The sequence below is a fragment of the Petaurus breviceps genome, unplaced genomic scaffold (genome assembly GCF_028583685.1).
Source record: "Petaurus breviceps papuanus isolate PSGF00001 unplaced genomic scaffold, PetGlider_PUasm1.0 185, whole genome shotgun sequence".
In the NCBI taxonomy this organism is placed as follows: domain Eukaryota; kingdom Metazoa; phylum Chordata; class Mammalia; order Diprotodontia; family Petauridae; genus Petaurus; species Petaurus breviceps.
The window spans coordinates 11753601-11780664 of NW_027185797.1; the positions used below are offsets into that span (position 1 = coordinate 11753601).

General features: G+C 37.3%; 1 protein-coding gene across 1 annotated transcript in view; it reads left to right on the top strand.

The window, feature by feature from the left end:
* The window catches only part of KCNH8 (potassium voltage-gated channel subfamily H member 8), a 400864-nt gene that overhangs the window by 271876 nt on the left and 101924 nt on the right, over positions 1 to 27064 (top strand). Inside the window, exon 8 of the mRNA XM_069088459.1 lies at positions 24515 to 24715. Within this exon, the coding sequence (XP_068944560.1) occupies positions 24515 to 24715 (201 nt within the window). The remainder of the gene's footprint in view (positions 1 to 24514; positions 24716 to 27064) is intronic.

Here is a 27064-nt window from a genome sequence, read left to right on the forward strand (position 1 = left end):
GGAAGGAAGGAAGGAAGGAAAGAAAGAAAGAAAGAAAGAAAGAAAGAAAGAAAGAAAGAAAGAAAGAAAGAAAGAAAGAAAGAAAGAAAGAAAGAAAGAAAGAAAGAAAGAAAGAAAGAAAAGAAAGAATATGTACATATGCAGGACATATACATACATTATCCAACCACAGTTTCTCCCCTGAACCTCAGTCCTGTATTACTGATTAACTGTAGGACTTTTCAAACTGGATTCCCAGAGATGTTTCAAAATATATACATCCAAAATTGAACTCATTCTATTCAATTTAAACTTCTTCTTTTTAATAGTATTTTACTTTTTCCCTATTGCATGTAAAGACAATTTTTAACATTCATTTAAAAAAAAAATGTTGAGTTCCAAATTTTCTCTCTCCCTAAGATAGTAAACAATTTTATATAGGTTATATATGTGCAATCATATAAAACATTTTCATATTAGTTATGTTGTGAGATAAGATACAGAGCAAAAAGGGAAAAAACATGGAAAAAATAGTACACTTCAGTCCTCATTCAGATTCCATCAGTTCCCTCTCTGAATGTGGATGCCATTTCTCATCATGAGACCTTTGTGATTTTCTTGTTGCATTGCTAAGAATAGCTAAGACATTTACAATTGATCTTACAGTATTGCTGTTACTACATACAATGTTCTCCTGGTTCTGCTATTACATTTTGCATCAATTTATGTAAGTCTTTAAAGGTTTTCTGAGATTGGTCTGTTCATCATTTCTTATAGCACAATATTCACATGCCACCACTTGTTCAGCTATTCCCCAATTTGATGGACATCTCCTCTATTTCCAATTCTTCACCAACATAAAAAGAGCTACTATAAACATTTTTGTACAAATAATTCCTTTTTCCCTTTTTAATTTTTTTTTATTTTATCCTAAACTTAAGAAATAAAACAAGCATTTATATAACATGGTAGAATAGGAAAAAAAAAGATAATTTGACATGAAAACTGCAAATCTATTATGTAGAACTTGCTATTTCTTTTAAATATATAATAAACTTATCATATATCTTTTGTTTTCCCTTTTTTTCTTCCCTCTCCCCCACCCTAAAGATGGCTACCATTATCACAGATTTTATATATATTTATATACATATACACACATATATACATACATGTATTGTGTGTGTGTGTGTAAAATCATTCTATACATACTTCTATTTGTCTGTTCTTTCTCTGGATTCACAGAGCATCTCCCTTCCTAGATCCTTTGTAGTTAATTTGGGTATTTATAATAGCCAAAATGACTTGGTCACTCAAAGTTGTTCTTAAAACAATATCGCTGTTATTGCATATACTGTTATCTTGGTTCTGCTCATTTCACTCTTCATAATTTTGTGCAAGTCTAGCCATGATTTTTTTTTCTAAAATCATTGAGCTCATCATTTCTTATAACACAATAGCATTCCATCATTATCACTGGGACACAGACCTAGTAGTGATATTGGTCAGTATGAGATTTATTCTCCTTTATAACTTGTCATCAAACATAAAATAAAGATAGCTTTGAAAAATGTTCTCAATACTAAATGTATATTATTCTGCACCCAGAGAACAATGGGTAGAAACTAGACAGTGATAAGTATACAATGTGCTAACTGATTAATAAGGGGCCAAAACATCAGTTTGGGCGTTAACAGTCCCAAATCTTCCAACATCCTTTTAAATGGAAGAGACCAATTGAATCCCCTTCACAAGACCTTTAGAAACCTTAAAATTATTACTAATCAGCTCACAGTTGAGTGGCCTACATTTAAATGATTTTGGTTTTCTGTATTTCGTGAAATGCTTTTAGGAAATATGATTCTTTACATTGCTACTGACTTTTCCCCACCTACTCCTATCTTTTTTAAAAAAAAATTTGTCTTTATTAATTTGTTTGTTTACTTTTAGTTTACAAGATTAGGTTCCACAATCCCTTGAATTTCTAATTTTCTCGCCTTCCCTCTCTCTACCCCATGGAGGCATGCAATCAAGTATAGGATCTGCAAATACTTTCGCATTAGACATTACTCAGGTTGTAAAGAACATCTACTCCTATCTTTAAAGTAATACACAAATAAATTACTATTCACAAGGTAATCTAAAGTTTTCAGTTTAGAATGTTCTTTCAAGTTCTATAGTATTTTTGTATACAGACTCTTTTAGTAATCTCATTGTTTTTTTTTTTTATGTTCCTTTTTCTGCAACTTTTTTTTTCCATTTAACAAACAAATTACTTTGGCTCCTATCAGCCCATTTAAATCCATGGAAGTCAGATTAATGATACTCAGAATTTTTTTTCTGAATATGTTAACACTAAAGAAAAAGCATGAGTTATATAATATCCCCAAAAGAAAAAAACAACACTTAGCAAACTCATACATCAGGGCTTGGTTTATACTTTTAGTTTCCTACTAAATGGAGCAGTTGCTTATTTTCCTGGAATTGATTCTTCCAGGGAAGATGGCACCCTTAGAATCACACTTTTAGGTGTCTTCCTCTTTTACAGTCTTGAGCCTATGTAGCTCAGTATCAACCATCTAATGATTCTTTATTTAGTCTCAGGCTTTTTTCCCTCTTCCACACAGACATATTAACACGATAGAGAAGACATAAAACTTCACAACTAAAGCTTCTGATGCTACCTATGGGACCCTGGGTAAATAATATAATAGAAGGAAAGGGAACAAATATTCATTAAGTTCCTACTACGTGCCAGGCACTATGCTAAGGGCTTTGCAAATATGTTATATAAACCTCCCTGGGGCTCAGTTTCCTCATCCATGAAATGAACATATTGGACTAGGTGGTCTCCAAGGTTCCTGCCAACTTTGATATCTATGATCTAAGATGGCATGGCCTTGGGAGTCCCTTCCAGGTGGGATGCTGTATATGAATTGGAGAATTTAAGCTGGAAGATAGATTCTGTGTTGTAGTATGACTCCCAGATTTTACAGAGGAAATTTAGAATCCACTTGTCCAAGGTTTTGTAGGAAAAAAAAATAACAGATATAGGATCACACCCAGGTCTTTTGAAACCAGATCGAGGGCTCTTCCTTGCTACACTGTATTGGTACAAAGTGCAGAAATTCCTCAGCAGAGGCCCCATCCTCTGCAAATAAATGGATGTGCACACAAGTTGAGTAATCCATCTTGGAACTGGCCTAATGGTACAAGACCCCAGGGAGATACACAACTCATTCAAAGACATGATCATGGAAAGACTCAGTGGCCAAGTTGAGGGAAGGGTTCTATGTGAAAGAAGAGTGAGGAAACTGAGAATTTGAAAGTTTTAGTGACTTGCCTAGGGTCACGCAACAAGGGAATATCTGAGGTAAAATTGGAAATCAATTCTTCCTGACTCCAAGCCCAGTGTTTCATCCACTGTACCACCTAGCTGCCTCTATAGCCGAATTGCAATACATAATGCAGAAGTACTGAGTATGGAGCCATGTTTTCCTTGTCTTGGTTTCTCTTCCTATTAATACAAATGGCAACCCTTCTTACCTATTTAAGCCTTCCCTTAAATCATCACAGAAAATCTATTCATGGTTTTGAAGGTCATTTTCTTATTCTTTTGATGTCCTAGAGATACCAATATAAACTTCAGGGATTCCCCGGATCAAGTATAAAATCCTTTGCTTGTTGTTTGAAGCCCTTTATAACCTGGACCCCTACTGCCTTTTGAGTCTTCTTACCGCTTCTGCTCACATTACATACTACTTCTCGACTGGAACTCTCTCCCTCCTCATCTCCATGTCCAGAGTTTCCTGGCTTCCTTCAAGTCTTGGCTAAAAGCTCACAAGCTCATTTTCTCTAATCCCCCTTAATGCTAGTGTCTTCACTCTGAGATGATTCCAGTAGAATCCTGTCTATATCTTGTTTGTACATAGTTTTCTGTGTTACCTCCCCTGCTGGACTGTGAGCTCCTTGAGGGCAAGAGCTGTTTTTGCCTTTCTTTGAATCTCCAGTGCTTAGCACAATGCCTGGCACATAGTAGGTGTGTAACAAATGTTTGTTGGTTAGATGACTTGTCCTGTTCCCTATGGGGGTGAAAGCTGTATGAGATAAACATGCTGATGATGAGAGCGATCACTGGGACTTGAAGGCAATCCCTTTCCCCAATTCCATATCACAGTGAGCATACACCAAAGGCTGCTCATTCTTTGGTGCACCAAAATTCATGAATCTGAGACAGAAGGGGGAATCCAAGTATAGGAGCAGAGGTCATCATATGATCTTAGTACCATAAAGTTAGGGCTAAAATTTAGAGGTCATCTAGTCCAAGGTCTGACTTTATTACATGAAGAAAACAGGCTTCAGGGAGGTGGCAACTTACTCAAAATCATACAGATAGTAAGCATGACAATCATTTGAACCAAGATCTTCTGAATCCAGAGTGAGTATTGTGTCCACTGCACCATCCTAAATGGAATGTTAGTACCAGATTAGGAAACAAGACATAAGGACCGTTGGTAAACTAACTGTGTTTTATCTACACATTCAAAAGCTTTCATGGCCCTCCGTTACCTCTAAGGTAAAATACCAATTCCTCAGTCTGGAGCTGAAAGTTCTCCACTTGACTCCAAATGACCTCTGCAACTTTATTCCATGCTATCCACATTCACACACTCACCACTCCAGCCAAATTGGAAGCAAATCGCTCCAAATTTAATTTACCACCTTACAACTTTGAGTTGTCTAAACTTGATTTACCGCCTTACAACTCTGAATTGTCCAAAGACAATTTACCATGTCACAACTCTTGTTTGTCCAAAGTCAGTCTAATAACCTTACAACTCTGAGTTGTCCAAACCCATCTTACTGCCTTACAGTTCTGTAGATTAGTGAAGAACATCCATGTGCATACTCCTGATTTGTGGAAATAAGGAACTCTTTGCTTATTTCTGCCTTTAGCAATTCTTATCATTCCTCAAGCCTAATTTCTCTTTCTCCAATCCCCCAAACATGAAAACGTTCCCTAGCTCCTCAGATTTTTCTGGAGCATTTGTCAAGATTTCTTCTTTGCGTTGTTCCTTAACTTTTAAGTCTTCAAGTAAAGCTGGGATGATGGTTTATTAGGTATATTAGAGAGGATCTCTTGACTGCTTGTTGGAGATGTTGAAGAGGAGAGTCTCAGTCAGACCCAAGTTGGGCTAAATAACCCCAGATAGTCCTTTCTACTCTGAGATAGCCATATTCCACAAGCATTGCTTTGTGAATCTAACCATGAGCAGATCACTTCCCATCTCTGGACTTTAGTTTTCCTCTATGTAAAATAAGGAGGCTGGACTACATTTTTAACATCCCTTCTAGTGTGAATAGTCAGATTATGTGTATAAGTCATAGTTCCCATTCCTTTAGATAAATATTAATTGGTGTCTGACTTATGGCAAAGAGACTTTGGAACAGATGGTTCAAAAACAGTAAAAATGGATCCCTGTAAACCATTGTTGGTAAATTGATGAAAGGATTTTATGACTAGAATTATTTTGATATACTTGTTCATCATTAAAAGCAAACACAAATAAATATCTTTCTCATCCTTGACACCCTCCCTTTATCCTTTAAAATCATGTTTTGAGAGACCTAGGAAGATGAAAATTTCAGAAAGCAAAGGGTCAAAAGGGGGAAGAGGGACCTTCCTAGCCCACTGGACTATGGCCAGTATGGGTTCTGCCTCACTGTTATGTCTTTCCTGTCATGAAGACATCATAATCCTTGGCTGTCAGTTTTTCTAGAGTCAAATTATAATAACAGCTGAAATTTCTATATTATTTGCAAAGTTATTGACAAGTATTATCTCATTTGGTCCTCACAACTACCCTGAGAGGTAGATGCATTTATTATCTCCGGTTTCCATATGAGGAAACTGAGTCATACAGAAATAAAGTGACTTTTCCATGATTACACAGCTAGTGAATAACTGAACCTAGATTAAACTCAGGTTTTCCTGTCTCTAGATTCATCCATTGAGACACCTAGCTCCCCCGTATAGAGGGAGTCATTGGCCTGGACCTTTCTCTTACTCAGGCCCCACCAAAAAAAACCAGCCAAATACAGTTAAAAAAAAAAGAACTTTACAACAATGTGTATCTATACAGCTAGGAGATGACAGAAGCTAGATGATCTTGTCTGGTACATTGGTTCTTGTTGTTAATCACTTGGTATATTGGTGTCCAAATAAGTTCAGACTAGCTTTGTTATAAAATCATTTGAAAGACAGTAACAACATAAAGTGGAAAGAGAACTACCTTAGAAAGACCAGAATTCTAATCCCAATTCAGTACCTTACTGTGTGATCCCAAGCAAGTTCCTGAACCTCTCTGGACTCCTGGATTAGAAAAATGGCAAAACTGGGCTAGGAGATGTCTAAGATCTATTTTTCAAGTGGCAGAATCCTGGTCCCCCACCCACCAAAACTAAAGATAACGGGGAATGAGCTGGAGATTCGGGGAAACTAGAGGTGAGATAAGTCCAGAACACCAGGGACGTAAATGGAAAGAAGTGAATTTGAATTTGAGAGTTTAAGAACACTGGCTCCAGAGTCAGGAAGTTGTTGTGGTTAAGCTGTTTTTCAGTCTTTTCAGTCTCTTCATGAGCACATTTGGGTTTTTCTTGGCAAAGATAGTGACATGGTTTGTCATTTCCTTCTCCAGCTCATTTGACAGATGAGGAAACTGAGGCAAACAGGGTTAAATGACTTGCCCAAGATCACCCAGCTAGTAAGTGTCTGAGGCCAGATTTGAGCTCAGGAAGATGAACCTTCTTGACTCTAGGCCCAGCAGTCTATCCAGTGTGTCACCTGACTACCCAGATTTGGCGAGATATTCGTTCAAATCTAGCCTCAAACACTACCTTTGTGGAAATGGAAGAGGTACTTAACTTCTTTGTCTCAATTTCCTCACTTGTAATATAGGGGTGCTAATAGCATCTCCCTTCTAGGGTTGTTGTGAGGATAAAATGAGATGTTTCTTGTAAACTTTAAAGTGCTAGGTAAATGCTGTTTGTCATCAACATCATTTGACTGTTCTCAGATCAGTTGAGCTCTCTAGAAGAATAGCCCTGCTTGCAAGTCATCATACTTTTAGGTTACCAAACTTTTTTAGGAAATGAATGTGGGGTATTCATACCACTTGCAATATTTTCTTACCCCAAAATAATTGATATTTTTTGTTTGTATACCACAATCATTTCCCTCTAATGTGGTCTCACCATTGAACATTACCTTGTCCTCATATAACATATAGTACACTCCATCTGCATCACACATAACCTTTCATTATCTCTTTTCCAAAACCCTAATTAGTCATTATGATTAATTAGAGTTCACCTATTTGTGTGTTTTTTTCCATTTACATAACTATATTAAATAATTATGTATGTACATATACACATATTTATTTATATATAAATATATTTGTATATACATTTTTTGCTGGTTCTAATTCCTTAACTCTGCATCATTTTTACAATGCTCTCACATTACTCTGAAATACTCAGAGTTGTAATTACTTATGACCAGTGCCACACTACACCAATACGTGTCACAATTCATTCTGCCCATTACCCAATCTCCAAGTACCCATTTTATTTCCTTTTTTGTTTTGCTACTGCAAAATCTCACACAATTTTCAGAGGAACTTGTGACAATGTATTCAACAAGCATCAATGGGGACATTAGTTCTTTCCTGTATCATTGCTATAATTGAAAACCCCTCATTGCTGAAGCATCCATGAATTGAATTGGCTTTAATATAATTGAAAGTTTCTCATCTTGCTAGGCATATAATAATGTTAGCTGGTATATATATATATATGGAAAATATGGCATATTTTGGCTGGCAATTAACTTGGTGAATTGAACTCAGGTTCCTTGTATATTTTTAGCCAAGCCACTGACATGCTAGAGGTAAACTTATGGGCTGCTCCTTAACTACTTTCGATTTTATCGTTTCTGACACTAGGTCCTGTTCAATTTCTCTCAAGTACATGGTGTTTTCCATGCTTTTCACCATGTGAGTCCCTTTGGCATTTAGTACAAGTTAGCCTGTTTGATGTTGGAAAATTTTGAAAGAATGACTTTAGAATTAAGAAGTAATGAGATTTCTCTTTAGAGTTAAAAATTATGGGATTATTTTAAAGTAATTCTTCTGTTCTTAGAATTTTTCAGTTTTGCCAGGAAAATTCTCCTCTGATGAAGATTTAGTAAGGATACCTCTGAAAACTTTCTTTCCATGGGATTTCCAAATGAACCAACATATTGCAGCAATGTGGTACTTGACATATAATAGACACCCAGGACACATCCATTATATTAAACTCAATTGAACATTTCCATCAGTCTAGACTGCATGGGACTGTCTAAAGGTTTCCTTGCCCCAGTGGAACTCACCTCCAATGGGAAGAGCAAGAAATAATCTATGTACAATAACAGAATGCTTCTAAAATTATTTAAATGTCAAATCTGGATGAGGTGTCAATGACACCAATTTTTTCTAACTCAGGAAATTGATTGAATATAAGCAATTCAAAAGCACTTCAGTGTATGACTTTCTGCACAAGAAAAAAATTTCTCTGAATCTTAACTTTGATATACTCAATTCTAATTGCCTTCTTCATGTGTTCTGTTTTATCTAAGATAAAACCCAGAAGTTTCCATTGTCTGTTAGTCCTAAAAATTTGCAAACTTGTATTTTCCTTCATCCTTAAGTCATATGGAAGCGAAGGTTGATTGATTGACAAGTGAAGAATCCTCTAGACAAGAGGTTCTTAAACTTTTCTGTGGCATTTCCCTTGGGTGATCCAGCAAATCTTATGGACCAGAAAATATATAACATAAAACAAAATAAATAGGAGTACAAAGGGAACCAATTTTGTTAGAAAAATCATTACATTTTTTTTCTTAGATTTGGGCACACTCAGAGTAGGAACCCTTGATCTAGAATGATGTCTAGTAATCCTCATAGGGAGATGGCCACTCATAGCTAATCCAACCCAAACAGAGAAGTGTTTATTCTTTTTCTGAAGAATATCAAGGAAATTAATTCTATAATTCTCCTTAATAATGATAGAATGCAAGGGTTGGGAAGGACTTCAGAGGCCAGGGTTTCTAGTCAAGTATGCCCTCTGCATCCAGCCTCAGTTTGATGACCCCTATGGAGGGGAAGCCTCCTGCCTTCCAAGGAAGCACCTTATGATTTTAGACAACTCTAATTTATAAATAGCTTATCTTGATATCATACTGAAACCTGCTCCTCTGCAGCTTCTGTACAGGACAAAACACTGGACAGGAAGTCAGAAAGATGAGTTCAAAGCTGGCCTAAGGCATTTAACTGTATCACCCTGTGCAATTCACTTTACCTCTTTCAGCCTTAGTTTCCTTATCTGTAAAAATGGAGATAATAATACAAAAGTTGCATTGGGGTACATGAAATATTTACAAAATGCTGTGCAAATCTTAAAGTAGTATAGATATGTTATATATTTATTTATTTATTAGTCCTTCTTCTACTCTCTGAGATCAACAAAAACACATCTAATAACTATTTCACGTGTAAGTCCTTCAAATACGTTAATGCTGTTACTATGCCATCCCCAAATCTCTTCTTTGCCAGGCTAAACCTCCATAGTTTCTCTTATGTACCCCAGTTTCTCAACATCCTGGTTCCCCTTTTTTAAGTGCAAGTCAGCTCATCCATTTCCTTCCTGAATTGTATCATCCAAAATGGAATAGATGTCTTCTGACCGGATCCCACTATAGGAGAATTGTCTCTCTCATTCTGCAAATGATGCCCTAACCATACTAGAATTTACCTTTTCAAGCACCATTGAAATTAACAACTAACCCTGTCAGGAAACATCTTTTTCTATCTAATTGAAATCATCATTGTTGCAATGTCACCCCTTTTGTTGAGTTTCCACTGTTCTGTCTGCCACAAAGATGGAGAATACCTGTTCATGGTCTCTATAGAATAGCTCTTGCAACCCTTTAGAGCATCGTGCCTTCCCTTGCCCTTATCCTCCAATTAAATAACCTTATTTCCCCTCAATATATCTTATTTTTCACCTTCACTCCTCTTTTTTATTCTGCGGTTAATCATTCCAAGGTTCTCTTTATTATCTCTCTTTACTAATTCCCTGATTTACATAGAGCTTGATATATCAGTAATAGAATTGAAAGCTGACTAGTCTTCTCTAAAGTTGTCAATTTCCCAAATGACATGCCATCAGGAAGTAGAGGGAGTGCATTGTGACAGTCCTCTAAGTAAAAGTAAGGGGTCATATATGGGAGAAATCACAGGACTGGAGACTTGAAGAAGGGACCTTAGTTGCCATTAAGTACAACCCTCCAATCTTACAAATAAGAAATCTAAGGCACAAAAACACTTGACCCAGATCACACAGCTAGTAACCATCTTAGGGGAAATTGTAGCCGAGGTCTCCCTGACTTTAAGGCCTATGTCTTCATCATGAAACTACAGTGAGCAAGGAACTGAACACAAGGAACTGAACAAGGAACTGATGGACACAATGATGAGAAAGGTTAAGAGTTAAGATACGGGCTTGACAGTTGAGATGGTGAGGAGAGGGACACAAGCTACAGAGATAATAAAAAGTAGTAGTGGAATGGATTTTTAAAGCAAGAAAATGGACTAATGCAATTTAGGAAGATTTGGAATAAAATTAACACTTATTTTATGGATTTCTGATATTGTTAGCAGAGATATGCCCTCTACAATCACAAATTCTACCCTCTGAGATCAAGAAAAACACATCTAATAACTATTTCACATGTTAAGTCCTGCAAATACATTAATGCTGTTACTTCCTGTGTGACCCAAGGTAAGTCATTTCATTTCTCAGTTTCCTGGTCCTCATCTGTATAAGGAGATAAGCAGGATATAGTGCTGTCATAATCAAACACATCTCTCTCTCTCTCTGTCTCTGTCTCTGTCTCTCTCTTTGTCTCTCTCTGTCTCTCTCTCTTTGTCTCTCTCCGTCTCTCTTTGTCTCTCTGTTTCTGTCTTTCTGTCTCTGTCTCTCTGACTCTCTGTCTCTCTCTCTGTCTCTCTGTCTCTCTCTCTCTGTCTCTCTCTCTCTGTCTCTCTCTCTCTCTCTCTCTCTCTCTCTCTCTCACACACACACACACACACACACACACACACACACACTGTCTCCGTCTTTCTGCCTCTCTATCTCTCTGTCTCTCACTCTGAGAGAAAACTTAGCAAAACTTAAGGCATAAAATGTAACTGGTAGTTATGATTACTATTCTGGCTGGATTACTCCACTGGACTCCCTGGACTTGCTTCTTGCTGTTACCCAGTAGTCACGATAACCTCAGGTTTTGGGTTCAAATGCAGCTTCTGCCCAGGGTCTATCATCCTCTTCCAGAATGGTCAGGATCCCTCTTTCTGGACCTTCCAGAAGCATCCCTGTTTCCACTCCATCGGGGCCTCTGAGTCAGCCCCTGAGAGAACAGAGTCATTCCAGCCAGTGAATGTCTTCAATCTCAGTCTTTCTGAACTTCTCCCTCATCACCCAGGTTTACAACTTCAGTGTCAACCTCGATTCCTCATTCTCACTCACTCCATGTCTCCAATAAGCTGGCATATCTTCGAGTCTGTAGCTGTAGAGCATCTCTCTATATGTCCCTATCTCTCCACTCACATAGCCCTAGGCCCCAAGCAGTTCAGTTAATCTAAATGTTGCCGTGTCCTTTAGGGGCTCTATGACTTTCACTTTTCTGATTCTTCCTTACCTTGTCTATTAGACTGTGAGTCCCTGAGAAAAGGAACTGTATGTTTTCTGCCTTTCTTTGTATCTTTAGCATTTAGCACAGTGCCTGGAACATAATGGGCACTTAAGGAATGCTGGTTGACTGATATAATTTCTCTTTGGAACTGCACATGCCTGTTTCTCATCTATCCATCCATCCATCTACATTTCAAGCTATCCATCCACCCCTCCATGAACCACCTCTCTCCAGCCCTTCCCATCCATTACCTCTACCCTGTTCTCCATGCCGCCCTTTAGACCTCTTAAACCACAACTCCATTGTTCTGTCTCCTTCAAGACCAGTCATTCCACCACCCACTGACTCAAAACTTAATTTGGAATGTTCATGCAGACTCCCACTACTTACTGTGTTTCACACCCCATCAAGCGATCAAAGTGAGTTATATGTTTTTAAATGCACAGACTAGATAGATGAGTCAGAGCAGAACTGTTCTAAGGAATAACAAAAGCTGACACCTCAAAGTTGGTATTTAATTTCATGACTATCAGACTCCCTAGAAACTTACAGAAGAGCCTTTAGTCTATTTCCAGTATTCCAGGAAGACAGAATTGTGACCCTGCATATGTACCACGGTGGCACAGAGATTTCCTGATTATTTTACCTGGATTTCCTTATTTTATGACAATTTAAAAATAATGGTGTTTGGAAAGGTAGTGCACTATAATTTATTTGGAGGAAAGATAGAACTGTTATAACTTAGCTTTGTAATTCTACCAGGGCAAAGTTTACTCAATTGCTTTACAAAATTCAGGAAGATAATGTGGCAGCCTAAAAAACCTGACCTCTACCCACTGAGGCCTGGTTGCCTCCATTTAGTCAGGGGGCTAGCAGCCTTTTGACATCAGAAAAGAGAATGTAAATCTATGATTGTTTATTAGAGGATAATAATAGAGAGGCACTGTCATATACTGGTCAGGGTGCTGACCAGGGAGTAGGACCAACCTGGGTTCAGGTTCAAGGTGATGTGCTAAGTAATCTACAGGGATCTCATCTGATCATCTCAGCAGCTCTAGTGGCGCTATTATTCTCTCCCTTTTACAGAAGAGAAAACTGAGGCCAAGAGACACTAAATGACTTGCTCAGAGTCACACAGTCAGTGTCTCAGACCAGATTTTAATTCAGGATCTCCTGACTCTAGTCTGGTGTTCTATCTAGCCACTGCACCAAAATATTTAAAATATAGAACAATTACAATTAGCCATCTGGATTGGTGGAGAGTTTTATTAACTATGCTTCATTACCTTTCATTCCCTATGCCAATAAAATTACAAGTCCAAACCAAAAAACAATAAGGAATAATATTTATATAGTTAACAAAGTACCTTCTTCTCAGCAATCCTATGAGGTAGGGAGCACAAATATTACACTCATGTAAATGAGGAGTTAATGTTCTTCTTAACCTTGATACACTTTATGAAAAAGGGGGCATCTTTTTCTTTTTTTTTCTTTTTGGAGAGCAATTGGGGTTAAGTGATTTGCCCAGTCACAAGGCTAGTAAGTGTGTCAAGTGTCTAAGGCTGGATTTGAACTAAGGTCCTTCTGACTCCAGGGCCAGTGCTCTATTTACTACACCACCTAGCCGCCCCTCGGGACATCTTTTTCTAAGAATTTTGGGTATGTCTGGAAAGGTCAAAGTGAACTCATTGGCATAAATTCCCTGTTCTAAAACAATGTGTTGTTCTAAGCATTCCAAAAACAGCAATAAAACTTCAAGAACAGGAAGACTCTGGAAATGGTGTATTGTTTTATTAGACTCGGGTTTTTTTTAGAATCTCTCTTAACATTGGGGTTGAAAGATCTTAGAGATCATCTCATCCAGCCTTCTTTGAGAAGTGATGTGACTTTCCCAAGGTCAAAGTCAAATAAGGGCCAGCACCAAGACTAGAACCCAGGACTTCTGATTTCAAGTCTACTGATTTCTCAATAACATCATGCTTCCTGTTTCCTTATACAGTTTGAATGCACAAAAAAGTAGCACTTCTATGTGCCTTCTAGCTGGGATTACAGAACCAAGCAACCAAAATGGTTCCTGCTTGTCAGAGGCTTACATTCTGAAGGTGGAAGATGACACATAAAGAGAAGCTAAAGATGAGAAGATGAGGTCCTAGTGAGACAGCATGGTTTGGGAAAACCTGAGAAGAGATGTAGGGCCTGGTTCCAGCAAAGATCAGCTAAAAGCTCACCTCTCAGAGACCATGGGGGGTCCCAAGGACAGTGTCCATTTTCAGGGAATGTGTATTTGATAACTATGTCCAAATGACAACACATGTGAAAGAAATCAGGAACAACTACCTAAAACAATACTGCTTGGAACCAAAGAAAACTATTTGATCCAGAGTTATACTAATTGTAGAGTGATCATCTCGGTTGAGTATTTGGCTTTGCTTCTTCATTCTTCTTTAGAATCTCTCTTAACATTGTCTTTGTATTGTGGGAGGTTGTCCATGCTGATGATACATGAACTTGGCATGTCCATGTTTTACCTTGAACCAGCAAAATATGCCCTGCCAAACCCAAGTTTTATGTGCCACATTCACTAGGCTCTTTATCTCCATCATCACTTTTGTTAACTTGAGTCTGATTAAGGCAGCCTTAAGCATGGCCACAGCAGGCTTATAAGTAATAAAAACTTTCCTCAGGGGACTAAAATTTAGAAAATCCTGAAAGCATTTGTACACCTGTAGCAGATAAAACCAACTTGGCTAGTCTGCATTTAGTTAATAAGAATAATTTAAAAAATTAGAAACTGCCTAATGGAATTTTTCTTCCCAACCACTGCTATAACCTTCATCCTGCTTCATGTGAATTAAGTACTCCATGGCATGACTCTGACCTCCTCGTTTCCCCAGTAATATCCCACCACATCCACAGTTCTCTCCCTAGTCATTGGACCTTGAATGCATCTCCTTACCCCAAAATGAGTTTGTCTTTTGATTTTTTTATTTTAAATAAGAATTTTATTTAAACAACAAGATGTTTGACTTGAAGGGCAAACTATCTAAGATCAGTTTCTTTATAATAATCTATTCTTACTGAAAAAACAGAGATCTCCGTACACGTAACAGCCATGTAAAAAAGAGGTAAAAATCTTCCTGGTTTTACAATTATAAAAGGAAAACATTGAAATTATCCAATCAAACAAGGTCTATGAGGATTTCTGTGGGCTTTTCTTTTGTTGTTGTGTAACAGTGAGAGCAAAATAGCTTACTGGAATATAAAGATAAAATCAGTCTGTCACTAATGGAGAAAAAGGATATTTTCACAGAACCAGGTTTTTTCCCCTTCCCATCTTAATTTTATATGGATAAAAAACCCATTGGTCATTTAGTTTAAAAAAATGCATTCTGCCTATGCACATACACCAGTTACATTACATATAAAAAAAAGAAATAGAGGGAGGGCATCAAGGAAAACTGTGCTACAGTAGTCAGGATGGATAAACCAACTCTCGGTTTTCTAATTGTGAATGTATTGTTTTCTTTGGAAGCACAGTTTTGGAGTAGAGTTGCACATTCTCTTTTTAGTAAACATATCCTGCCCATTGCTGGAACACATCAATGGGATCTTCATCCTCCATTTTCAACCATGCAGGTATGTCTGTTTCATGGGCTGCCCATCAAATCAGAATCGGATCTGCCTCATCGACAAACTCTGTCATTCACAATAGTCTTTCAATAGTTTCCTAAGTGATGTGTGACTCTTAATCTTAAACTGCACCACTGAACCATCTTGCCCTGCCACTTTCAAACTTATATGGGCATTGTTTTCAGTCTTGACTCCTTCCCTATTCCTTCATAGGCTTCTCTTCAGTTATTGGTGAGTCCAGGGATCTTCTCAGTTGATGCTTGCTTCACAAAAGAGGAACCAGGATGGTCCACACCAAGGGAATGTGGGAAGCAACAGCAGGAGCAGGAAGAGGAGGAAGATTAGGGAAAGGAAAAAGAGGAGGAAGAGGAAAAGGAAAAGGAGGAGGGAAAGGAGGGGGTGAAAATTGATGTGATTTTCCTTGTGTGAAAGAATTGGTAATTATGACTATAGATCCCTTTAGGTAGTGAGCAGATTCTCAGCCATACTTCTTAGAATCATAATCAGGAAAACTCCCTAGGGATACTGGGATACTCAATTACAATCCAGGAAGTTTGCAATTTTCTCAGATGCTTAAATATGTGCCCTGGTGCTTTATTTACAAGTGGGCAAATGGTATGCATTATTTAAAAGTTATTGTTTAATTGGGTCATTTTCTCTTGCCATGAAATAGTTATGCACTTCTGGAAAGTCTTTTAAATAAAAGAAGTAAGAAATACATAAATAAAAAATATTTATGCCATTAAATGAGGTTTTCTCTGGTCCAGGACAAATGACCATTTTCTGTTTGGATTTATCCAGACAGTTACAATCCAGTCACTCTGAAATGTATTTGCATAAGTGGTGCATTCATTTGTGGAAAGTTCTAACTCTGTATAGTAATTCTGGAACTGCCAAGTTCCTAAAGAGGAGTCTAGCCAAGAAGTGGAAATAGAGCAGAAGAGATAGATGGATCAAAATGCAAAAACTCTCCGCCTTCATCCCAGGAATATTGGGTGATTTTATGTGTGAAAATCTCATCACTCATATAACTCAAGGTAAATGGGAAGTAAGTTCAAGAAAGCATGAAGGAAAGCAGAAACAGCTTTTACAAAATACACAATTTGTGAAGGGACAATATGGGATACTTCATACTTGCTTCAGTATTTCAAGGATCTATTATTTCAGTGGTTTAATTACTCCTTTAGCCAGTGCAGATTGCAATCCTTCTGTGGACCAGACTGTGGTCTTTGTGAATTACAATGGCCACCAATTTTATCACCTGACTGTCCTATATTCTAAGTCTTGTTAGCCTGAGTGCTTGTATAAAAGTGAGGTCCCTATTTATTTTTTGTCATTGTTACTGTCACAACCAAGTCAAATTCTGATGTTAATCCTGGTCAGGGTCACAAATGAAAGGCATTCTAGATGTAAATCCCAAGATTGAATCCAGTCTGTAAACTCAGCGTTGCATTTTTGAGCCACAAGTTACAAATTATGAAAAAAAGTATTTTATTGTTCCTTCCTTTCCACTAGTTATGCACTCCATCCCTTCTTCACAGTTATGTGGTGCAGTAGATGGAGCACTGGGTCTGGAGTGAGGAAGATATGAATTCAAACCCAGCCCAAGACACTTACTAGTAGTGTGACCCTGTGCAAGTCACTTATCCCCTATTTGCCTCAGTTTCTCATCTGCAAAATGGGGACACATTTCTTGGTAAAGAAAACCCCACAGATAAAAAGGTGATCACAACTAAACAATTAAACAACAATGACAACAACAGCAACAACACTTTATCTGGTATCCTTTCTTGTCTACTCAGTGCAAGCTCTGCCTTGAGATTATTTAATTCAAATGAATTCACTGGACAAGTAAAGAAACCACATCCAATTGCATGTAAATAAAGCTGAATTTGTAAGGCACTTTACTGGATGAATATCCACACTACAAAAAGTGTATTTGAATTACAAAATAAGTCACTGAAATATAGACTGGCACTAATGAATCAAAATCTGATTAGATTTTTAAATTATACAAAACTTTTCAGAAACCTATTGTTGTGTAACACGAGTTACACATGTCAATGTATATGCGTATATACTCCAGTGTCTAAAAATAGACACAATTAAAATGTACTAACATTGACAAGCAAGAGCAGAGGGACATTTGATTTCTATTTGGAGCTAAAGTGAAAGAATTAAGCAGATCAATCAGCAACATTATATTTAAGCACTCACTGTGTTCCAGACACTCTGTTAAGTGCTGTGCATAGCAAAAATAAATTTTTAAATGCAAGAGGTAGTCCCGGTCCGTCAAGAAGCCCATATGGTTCTAAGTGTATAACAGGGCCTCAGTTAAAAAATATATTGTTCATTGATTTTAGGAAAATAGTGAAACAGAGAAGTATTTTGCACTGATACTTTGGTACTGTGATCTCACCAATGAAGCCACATCTTCCTCTGGTGTACATTGCAACCAAAACATGATTTCTCATCCTGCATTCCCTTTGTCCACATCCTCCTTATTAATGCCCCAGGGAGACTCTCCCCCACATGCTGGAGGGCTTCCTCTGGGGCTTTTTAATATTTCATGGCTCCCAGTGATGCACTCAGGCAATCCATCTGTTATCCTTCATATTCTCTACCAGATAGACCCATCTCCTTTTCCAAGCATCCATTTCCTTGATGCTAGCTTTTATCCTACTTCTCTCACCCAAGTCATCTTTGGCATGGTGCTAAAGCCTGTTTACACTCACCAGGTGTCTTTCCATTGTCTGTTGGATCATAGGCAATTGTGACTCTTCTGGGTACCCCATGATTAGAAGCCATATGGCAATACCAGATGATTGGTTTAGAGAGATGGCCTTTATAAGAATAGAATTATTTAATTTCTTATTATCCTCAGTAATGTTTGGGTCAATGAGGAACAAATTCATCATTCTATTTCTTGGCAAAAGTAAAACCTTTTAATGAATGAATCTGTCTTGGTCATAATCGTTATTTACTGTTACTTTCTCTCATTATCTAATCACTCCTTAAATTGTTTTCAATACAGTGGAAACGACATTGAATTGTACATAAAACTTTCTCAACATGTCCATCAGGTGGGAAGTTGAGCAGGGAAAGATTGTTCTAGGGTGTGCTTTCTTTTAGAAACAAGAATTTCCATGGCATTAATGAGGGGAGGGGGTAAATTCCAAATTGGTGAAATTATGTCCTTCGGTAGAGTACAGTGACATGCGGTCTTGTTAGAGCAGAACATGTATTCTTGTTGCAGAAGGGTTGTACTGTGCAGGGAAAAATAGTTTTATTTAGCTGACAGAGTCAATAGCAGACGTTGTGGGTGTAACACACTTTCTGTGTCACCAGGGCCTTTTTTTTTTCATGATTGTTACAGCTTCTGCTCTTTTGACTGTAACACAAGCAGCAAACTTCTCTTATTAAAAATAAGTCCTGCAAATGCTTCTACAATATGTTAGTTAAAATAGATTGTTAGAGAGAGAGAGATCAATAAAACTTCGATCATACTTAGATCAAAACATAGAAGGAACCTCAGAGACCATTCACCCAAATTCCTTCATTTTAGAGATGAAGAAATCACAACCCAAGGCAGGTTTAGTGATTTGCCCAAATTTACATGGGTAATAAGCATCAGAGAAAGAATTTTAACCTAGACCCTTTGACATCAGGGCCAATGTACTTTCAACTGTACTATCCTACCTTCAATCCCCCCTCCCTTGGATCTAATGTATAATATATATACTTTCCTTCATACTTGAGTATCTCTACCTTGGCCTCATCTCATATATACATGTGGATATATGTGCAAATACATGCAAATATATTTATATATGCAAATATAAAGAAAAATATATTTTCTTTAATTAAGCATTAAAGAAAAATAAGCTGGGTCTCCTAACAAAGTTTGTTTCCAAGAGTACTGTCTGGGATGTCCTTGGATTTGGTTTCAGTTTAGTATGACCACATTCCAATGGATATATGCCTTAATCAACATTTTAGAAATGTTTTTTCTTGTATTTGTGAGTGTATATCATAAATTACATGCCTATACATACATTTGTTAGATTATGTTGAATTACAGTGTATTTCACTTTGTTGTTGTTCAGTTGTGTCTGACCCTTTGTGACCCCTTTGGGGGTTTTCTTCATGAAGGTACTAGAATGGTTTGCCATTTCCTTCTCCAAAACATTTTACAGATGAGGAAACTGAGGCAAACAGGGTTAAGTGACTTGCCAGGATCAAGATTTGAACTCAAGAAGATGAGTCTTCCTGACTTCAGAGCTGGCACTCTATCCACTGTGCTACCTAGATGCCCTCATTATATTACCTTACTTTAAGAAGGGGACATGATCAGAGAAATGAAGAATGTCTGGTCAGAAGTTGAGGGACTGTGGGATTGCTGAATCATAGAAGAGCATCTGAGAAACGGAGGGTGCCACAGATATTATCGAGTCTAATCTATAACTGAAGCAGGGATCCTCTCTGATAGCAAAAAGCAAAATAGACTCCAAGACCTCTGGGATATGGAAATCACTTTCACCCAATGCAACTCACTCCACTTTGGGACAGCTCTAGGATTAGCCAGTTTTTTCTTACATAAAATATGAATTTGCCTCTCTGCAACTTCCCACCCATTGTTCCTGCTTTTGTCTTGTATTGTCAGTCAGTCTGCCTAAAGTAGTCAGTCTAAAGCTTTCAGTAAGCATGTAATTAAGGGAAACAAGACTAACCCTTCTTTGCACTTGACAGTCTGTGAAACATTTGAAGATGTTAAATATCTACACTTTTCTTTTGGGACAAACAGCCCAATTTCCTTCCACTGACCCCTGTATGGCATGGTTTCTGCTCCCCTCAATATACTGGCACCATCCTCTGGAAATGTTAAAATCATCAGAATCCTTCTTGAAAGGTAGCACCCATGTGGCGTATGGCTAAGACTGTATCTTTTCGTAGAAGCTAAGGAAACCTGAGTTTGAGGTTATTTCTTAAGTCTGTAAAAAAGCTATCTGACTTCAGCTTAAGGTATAATGAATTAGTGCAGTTAGTTCTAGTTTTTGATTCAGGTACTTGATTATATTCTTGAGCTGAGAAGCAAGACTTTGTTTTTGCTCTCAGTGCAGCAAAAGAAGATGTGAATTAGGTCAAGCAGTATCTATTCCATGGGCAAAGTAACATCTTCCAGCCATTTAAACCCCACTGCAATTAGCAATGTGAGCCAGTTTGGAAAAATACAGTCCCCTTTGGTCTATCCACCAGAAGTTGAGTTGTTGTGACATGCTTTTTCCAGGTCACAGTGATTTATGTGCCTTTTTGAAAAATCAACCATTTAGTTTACCATTGTTTGATTCTCTTATCAAAATGGCAAATCAGACTCTATACAAGGCTTTTTCCAGAGGGTGGAAATGAAGTCAGGCCTTATCTTTTACTACCCATTCTTGTCTTCTGGATTCTGCTCCTGAGTCTTTACCACCTACCTAGAATCAATATAGAATTGTTTGCCACATCAATGTTATCTCATTTAAATCATAAGTTCACAGGAGCAGGCATGATATCTGTGCAAATTACACCATCAGTGGCCAAGATAGTCCCTTTGTATATTTACTATCATACATTTTTTATAGAGTTAAAATATTGGTGGAAGGGTGCCATCTGTTTTCAGACACTCTTTAATAAGTTTAATAAGTGGAGATGTGAGAGCATAGAGGACCGAACACATGCTGTGTTTAAGTTTAAAGGTTTTGGGGGGGGTTTAAGTTTTAAGGCTGTTAGAAGGGAATATCACCCCTGGTTAAGGTTTTTTACATATGAGCAGCTCAGTGGTACAATGGATAGAGTGAAGAGCCTGGAGTGAGGAAGAAAAGAGTTCAAATTTGGCCTCAGACACTTTTTAGCTATGTGATCCTGGGCCAGGCCAACCACCATTTGCCTCAGTTTCCTCATCTATAAAAAGAGGGTAATAACAGCATCTCTCTACCAGAATTGTTGTGAGAATCATGTGGGGTAGTAAGTAAAGAGTTTAGGGGGCAGCCAGGTAGTATAGTGAGTAAGAGCACCAGCCCCAGTGTCAGGATGACCTGGGGATTGAATCCGGGCTCAGACACTTAGCACCCACCCAGAAATAACTGGCCGTGTAACCTTGAGCAAGTTACTGAACCCTGATTGCTTTAAAAAAAAGAGTTTAGATTATAGGGTCTAGCACAAAGTTAGCACTTTATAAATGTTAACTATTATTATTATTATTATATGTTATACATATATTGACCATTTGAAAAAAGTGAAGCTTGCAATGGAATTTATACAAAATAGTAATATTTGTTTGATATCTTTACAATTCCATAAGTGGCATATGTGCTGACAGATTCTTTGATATTCTAAGTACAGGGGATGCATTTCCATAGAATACTGTTAAGGAAGCTATAACAGAAATTCCCTAAAGACTGAGATTGCCATGTTTCTGTATGGGGCAGATGTTTCTGATTTTCCTGTTTTTATGATCATAAATGCTACTCAACAGCTGGATTTCTGTCACATTTTTTGTTCGTTTGGTTTGATTTACAACTGGATGTGTGATTTCACTTATATAAGGAACTCTGGATGAGGAAACTGCCATTAACAATTTAGGGCATTATCGGCTCTGAAACTGAGAGTCTCACAGTGTTGCTGGGATACTGTGAAACTAAATGACTTCCCCAAGGTCACACACAGTAGATATCAGAAGTGAGATTTCAGTACACTTGAGACTCTAACACCACCTCTTTAAACACCATGCTATGCTGTGTCTCATTTTTATTTTTTGTTGTTGCTTAAATTTTTTAGTTTGCAAAAAATCTTCTTTCTTTCCCTTCTACCACCACTGCCCAAATTTTAAAAAAGGAAGAAAAACAAAGACCCTATTATAAACAATGATAGTCAAGAAAAATAAATTTCTGCCTTGTCCATATAAATAAAATGTATACTTCATAATGTATTCTTTCTTAGCTGCCTATCAAGAGATGGGTAATATGTTTCCTTGTGAATCCTCTAGAATCATGGTGGAATCTTATTCTGATCAGAGTTCCTAAGTCTTTCCAAGTTATTTATATAATGATATCATCAATTTATCAATTTTTCCTCTAGTTCTGCTCACTTAGCTCAATAGTGTTTCACACTTTTCTCACATTTCTCTGAAACCATCCCCTTCATCATTTTTTACCACACCATAGTGTTCCATCATATTTTTATTGTATTAACTTGTTCAGCATTCATGAACTGATGGGCACACCTTCAATTTCCAATTCTTTGCCACTGCAAAATCAATAGTAACAATAATAAAAAATAGCTTTATACATCCTGACTTCAAACTTGTTTTGCCTAGGATTACTCTCTCCTTTAGTCTACCCTTCCCTCATGTTCACTCTTCTAACTTCTCACCTTTCCCTACTGTTTGCTTGTCGAGTGAAATGCACTTTTGTACCCAACTCTACATGTATGTATTCTTCTGTCCATTGACTGGTTCAGATGAGAGTATGAGAGTATTGGCCCCTTGTCCCACCCTTTCCACTTTGTTTGCATAAATTTCTACTTGTGTACTTTTTCATTTGAGGTAATTTCCCCTAACCTTCCTCTGCCTCCATCTCCCTAGTATGTTCTTCTCCACTCTTTTCATTCTCTTTGCAAGATCTTTAACATGGAACAAAACCAAGTCTTCTATCTAATTAGACTTCCTCTATGACCCTTGATGATGATAGTGACAGAGAGGGTATATATATATATCATCTCCCCATATTAGAATATAAATAGTTTATTTTTATCCATTCCATTATGATTGTTCATCATAATTACCATTTTATGGTTATCTTGAATTCTGTGTTCCTTGATCTATTTTCCACATAGCTATTTCTACTGTGAAATACTTAACATTTTCTTCCACTTTTTTCAGTTTTTTAGCTTTGTTTTAGTATTTCTTAACTCATGGAGCCATTAGCTTCCATTCAATCCATTCTACTTTTCAGGAAGTTTGGACTTGAGCAAGGTTTTTGTACCTCTTATGCCAAGCTACTAGGTTAAGTTGGTCATTTGTATAAAAATCCATCATCTTAATAACAATAGTCTTCCAATGGTGCTATATAGCTATAAAACATAGGTACCACAGTCTTCCAAAATTCTAAATTTCATAGGAATGGAGAGATATTGACTGTAGGGCATATATAGGCTGAAGCATATTGCATACAATGAGTTGTATCCAAGAAATGGCATTAAAAATATCAGAAATTATACAACCAGAAAAAGAGATGGGCAGGTCATGTTGGGAAAGTAAGCCTCTCTAGGTGCCTCAGTAGCACTCCTGAAATGTTACCAGACTTAGACAAAGGTCTTTTAATGAATCATCTATGCATTGAGTGCAAAAGACTCTATGTGCACAACTTGTAGGAGAATATGGGCAGGAATCACACAGTATGAATAGATGTCTGTTATCTACAGTATTCTCTCTTGTACACAGTATCCACATCAATAATGGCATGGACCCATTGGAGTTCACCAAATTACACTGTTCCTACTTGGCCCTTGAAGTAATAAAAATAAAGCTTTATGTAACTTTGTTTGGGGCTCATGGATGTCTACTAGACAAATCACAAAAGTCTCAATATAAAAATGAGTATCATGGGAAATAGAACTGGAAAGCAGGCTATTCTGCAATTAACAAGCTTTTTTGTTTTCTTTCTCTTATGTAAAGATGATGGAAGTCAATGTGGTACAGTAGAAAGTAGACTGGAATTGGAGTTAAAGATCCTTAGTTTTAATCCAAGCTTTGAAAGACTTTGGGCAAGTCACTTAACTTCTCCAAGTATCAGTTTCCTCAACTGTGAGATGAGGATAATAATAGCACCTACCTCTCAAGGTTGTTTTGAGGATTAAATGAGATAAATATAAAATGTTTAGCAAACCTAAAAGTAATACATCTAAATGGTAATCGTTATTATTGTTGTTAATATTTTTATCATCATCATTCTAGTCACTACACCATGTTGACATTTCAAGAAACCTGTAAAATAGCTAACTAATGATATGGCCTGACCAACAGGGTCTGCCTCTTCCCATTTTAAATCATCTCCCTTCTTTCCCCTGTAGGTTGGCTTCATGAGCTGGGAAAACGTCTGGAATCTCCATACTATGGTGGCAATAACACCTTAGGGGGCCCCTCCATCCGAAGTGCCTATATTGCAGCCCTGTATTTCACCCTCAGCAGCCTCACCAGTGTTGGCTTTGGGAATGTCTCTGCCAACACCGATGCAGAAAAGATCTTTTCCATCTGCACAATGCTAATTGGCGGTAAGTACACAGTTTTCCTTTTTTCCCAGATAGCAGGAATGAGCTACTCTCCAAGCCATTATCCCACTAGCCTCTGTATAGTGAACTGCTACATAAGAAACAATAAAGGTTTGGTTGGAATTATTCTCAATGATAAAACTCATCTTTTTTCTAGTGATCATTTTTTTACTACACAGTATTTATGCTAATGCCTACTAATGATGTCAGGGAATCCCATTTGGAAGAAAACTTTATAATAGCCAATTAGGAAACAATTAGCAACTGGTTCATTTTCTATATACAGGTGCAGCCACAGCTTCCAAATATAACTGTTGTGATTATGAGGAATGGGAATTCTTGGTCTAAATTTGAACAGTTTTCTGTATCTCAAATTATCTTTCATTCTTGCAATCAAGTCAATGATGCCAAGTTTTATTAATCCATAATGTGGGAGAGTAAGAGACTGCAATGGGTCAATTGGAGAGGAACATCAAAAGGAAAAGCTGAGGTATGAGAACTCCCATAATTAAAAAGGAGGAAACAAATCTTCCTACCTTATGTTGTCAGTCTCATAGCTTGTAGAAGACTTGAATTTGTCATTTTAATAGGTAATAGTCTTTCTAACTCAGTTATTGAGAAATTTAAATGGCCAGAATTGGCCAGAAAGTACAGTGAGGTCACTGTTAGTGAGAATAACAAATCCTGTGATTTGATCATGTGTATTTGAATTCACACTGAAGTTTTAATATGTAAAATGTGGTGATTAGTCCAGTCCAATGGAAATATTGGAATAATGTGATCACTTCAGAGATTCATTTTTTACACTAATTGAGAACTAGCTATATAAAAGTTTACTAGAGTTTGTAAGGGCATTAGGGGTCATCTAGTTAATCTATATTACAGCATGACTTCCTGATAGTCTTAAATGCTTTATATTCCAAAGTATCTATGATCCTATCTTCTTAATGTGAGCATACCCTCCAATGATGCAATTATAAGTAATCCATTTCATCCTATGAGGCTTTAACCCATGTGCTTCCCTCAGTTCCCACAGAGAGCACACCCAATATACAAAGGGTCTTCTCTTGTTCTCTTAATGTCACATGGGAATCAACGGATCACATGGACTTTCTGGTCATTCTCTCTTATTCTTGCCATATTCCTGGCTCGTCATCTAGATCAACTAGATATTTCTTTGATAACATCCTTTACTCTTCTTCCCCTTTATAATTAACTTCTATATGTTTTGTAACTATTGCTTAGGGAAAGACTTAGGAAGGCTTTCTATGAAATTGATTGGTTGAGAAGTTTCAAACAATTAACCAATATTTATTAAGCACCTACTTTGAGAAAGTTCTATTACTACCCTAGGTAGCGGAGACAAAGAAGCAGAAGACATAGCTACTTCTCTCAGAAAGTATTTATGGCCAGATGGAGAAAAAGATATTTACAAATAAACAACAATTTCTAATACCAGGTAGTATATGAGTGTTAAATGAGTGAGGTATGCAGAGAAGTAAGAGGTCACTGAAAGTGGCATGGTCAGGGAAGACTGACTTCATGATGAAGAATTTCTAGGATAGAAATTGAGTTGTGACCAATGAGAAGGTGCTTAAGTAGTGCAGTGGGGTTGCAGTGATGTTATGTTACTCCCCTTTCTTAGAAAAAAGTAACAACAGCTTGAGAAACTGTGAAGCAGTCAAAACTTATCATTGAATTTAGAGTAGGAAAACAATCTTACAATCTATCTTCTCTTAGAAAAGGAAACTGAGACCCAGAAAAAAAAAATAGTGACTTCTCCAAGATCACAGTAGCAGAGCTGGGATTTGAACCCAGGTCCTCTGATTCCAAACTCATAGATAATCTTACTTCTGCTTTATAGACTTCATTCATAGAATTGTTACTTTAAATAATAGCTATTTTTTGAAATCATGAAACCAATGTTGAAAGGATAGCCTCTTCAAGAGTAAATATGGCCTACAGCCTTTGTACATATTTCTTCTGTTCCTGAAGTTTGAGAAATGTTCAGTCTCAGGACTTAAGCCTGCTAAAATAGAATTTGCATTATCTGTCAGGTATGCTGGTCTGTTCTCCATTGATTTACCTACGATATTCTGTGCAGTCAGTGACTCATATTTTCCTAGTACATAAACTGTTCTCTGCAAGCAGAGTGGTTTGAGAAACAATGTTAACTCTTTCAAGCTATGATATCATTTGGAAAATTTTTCTGCATGATAAAAATGTAGATCTGAATTAAGTGATGATTAAATAACCTGGTAATTATAGTAGGAAGTCTTCTCAGTTTCCCTGACTGTTCTTGTTCTCTCCCTCCTTCCCTCCTCTCTCTCTCTCTCTCTCTCTCTCTCTCTC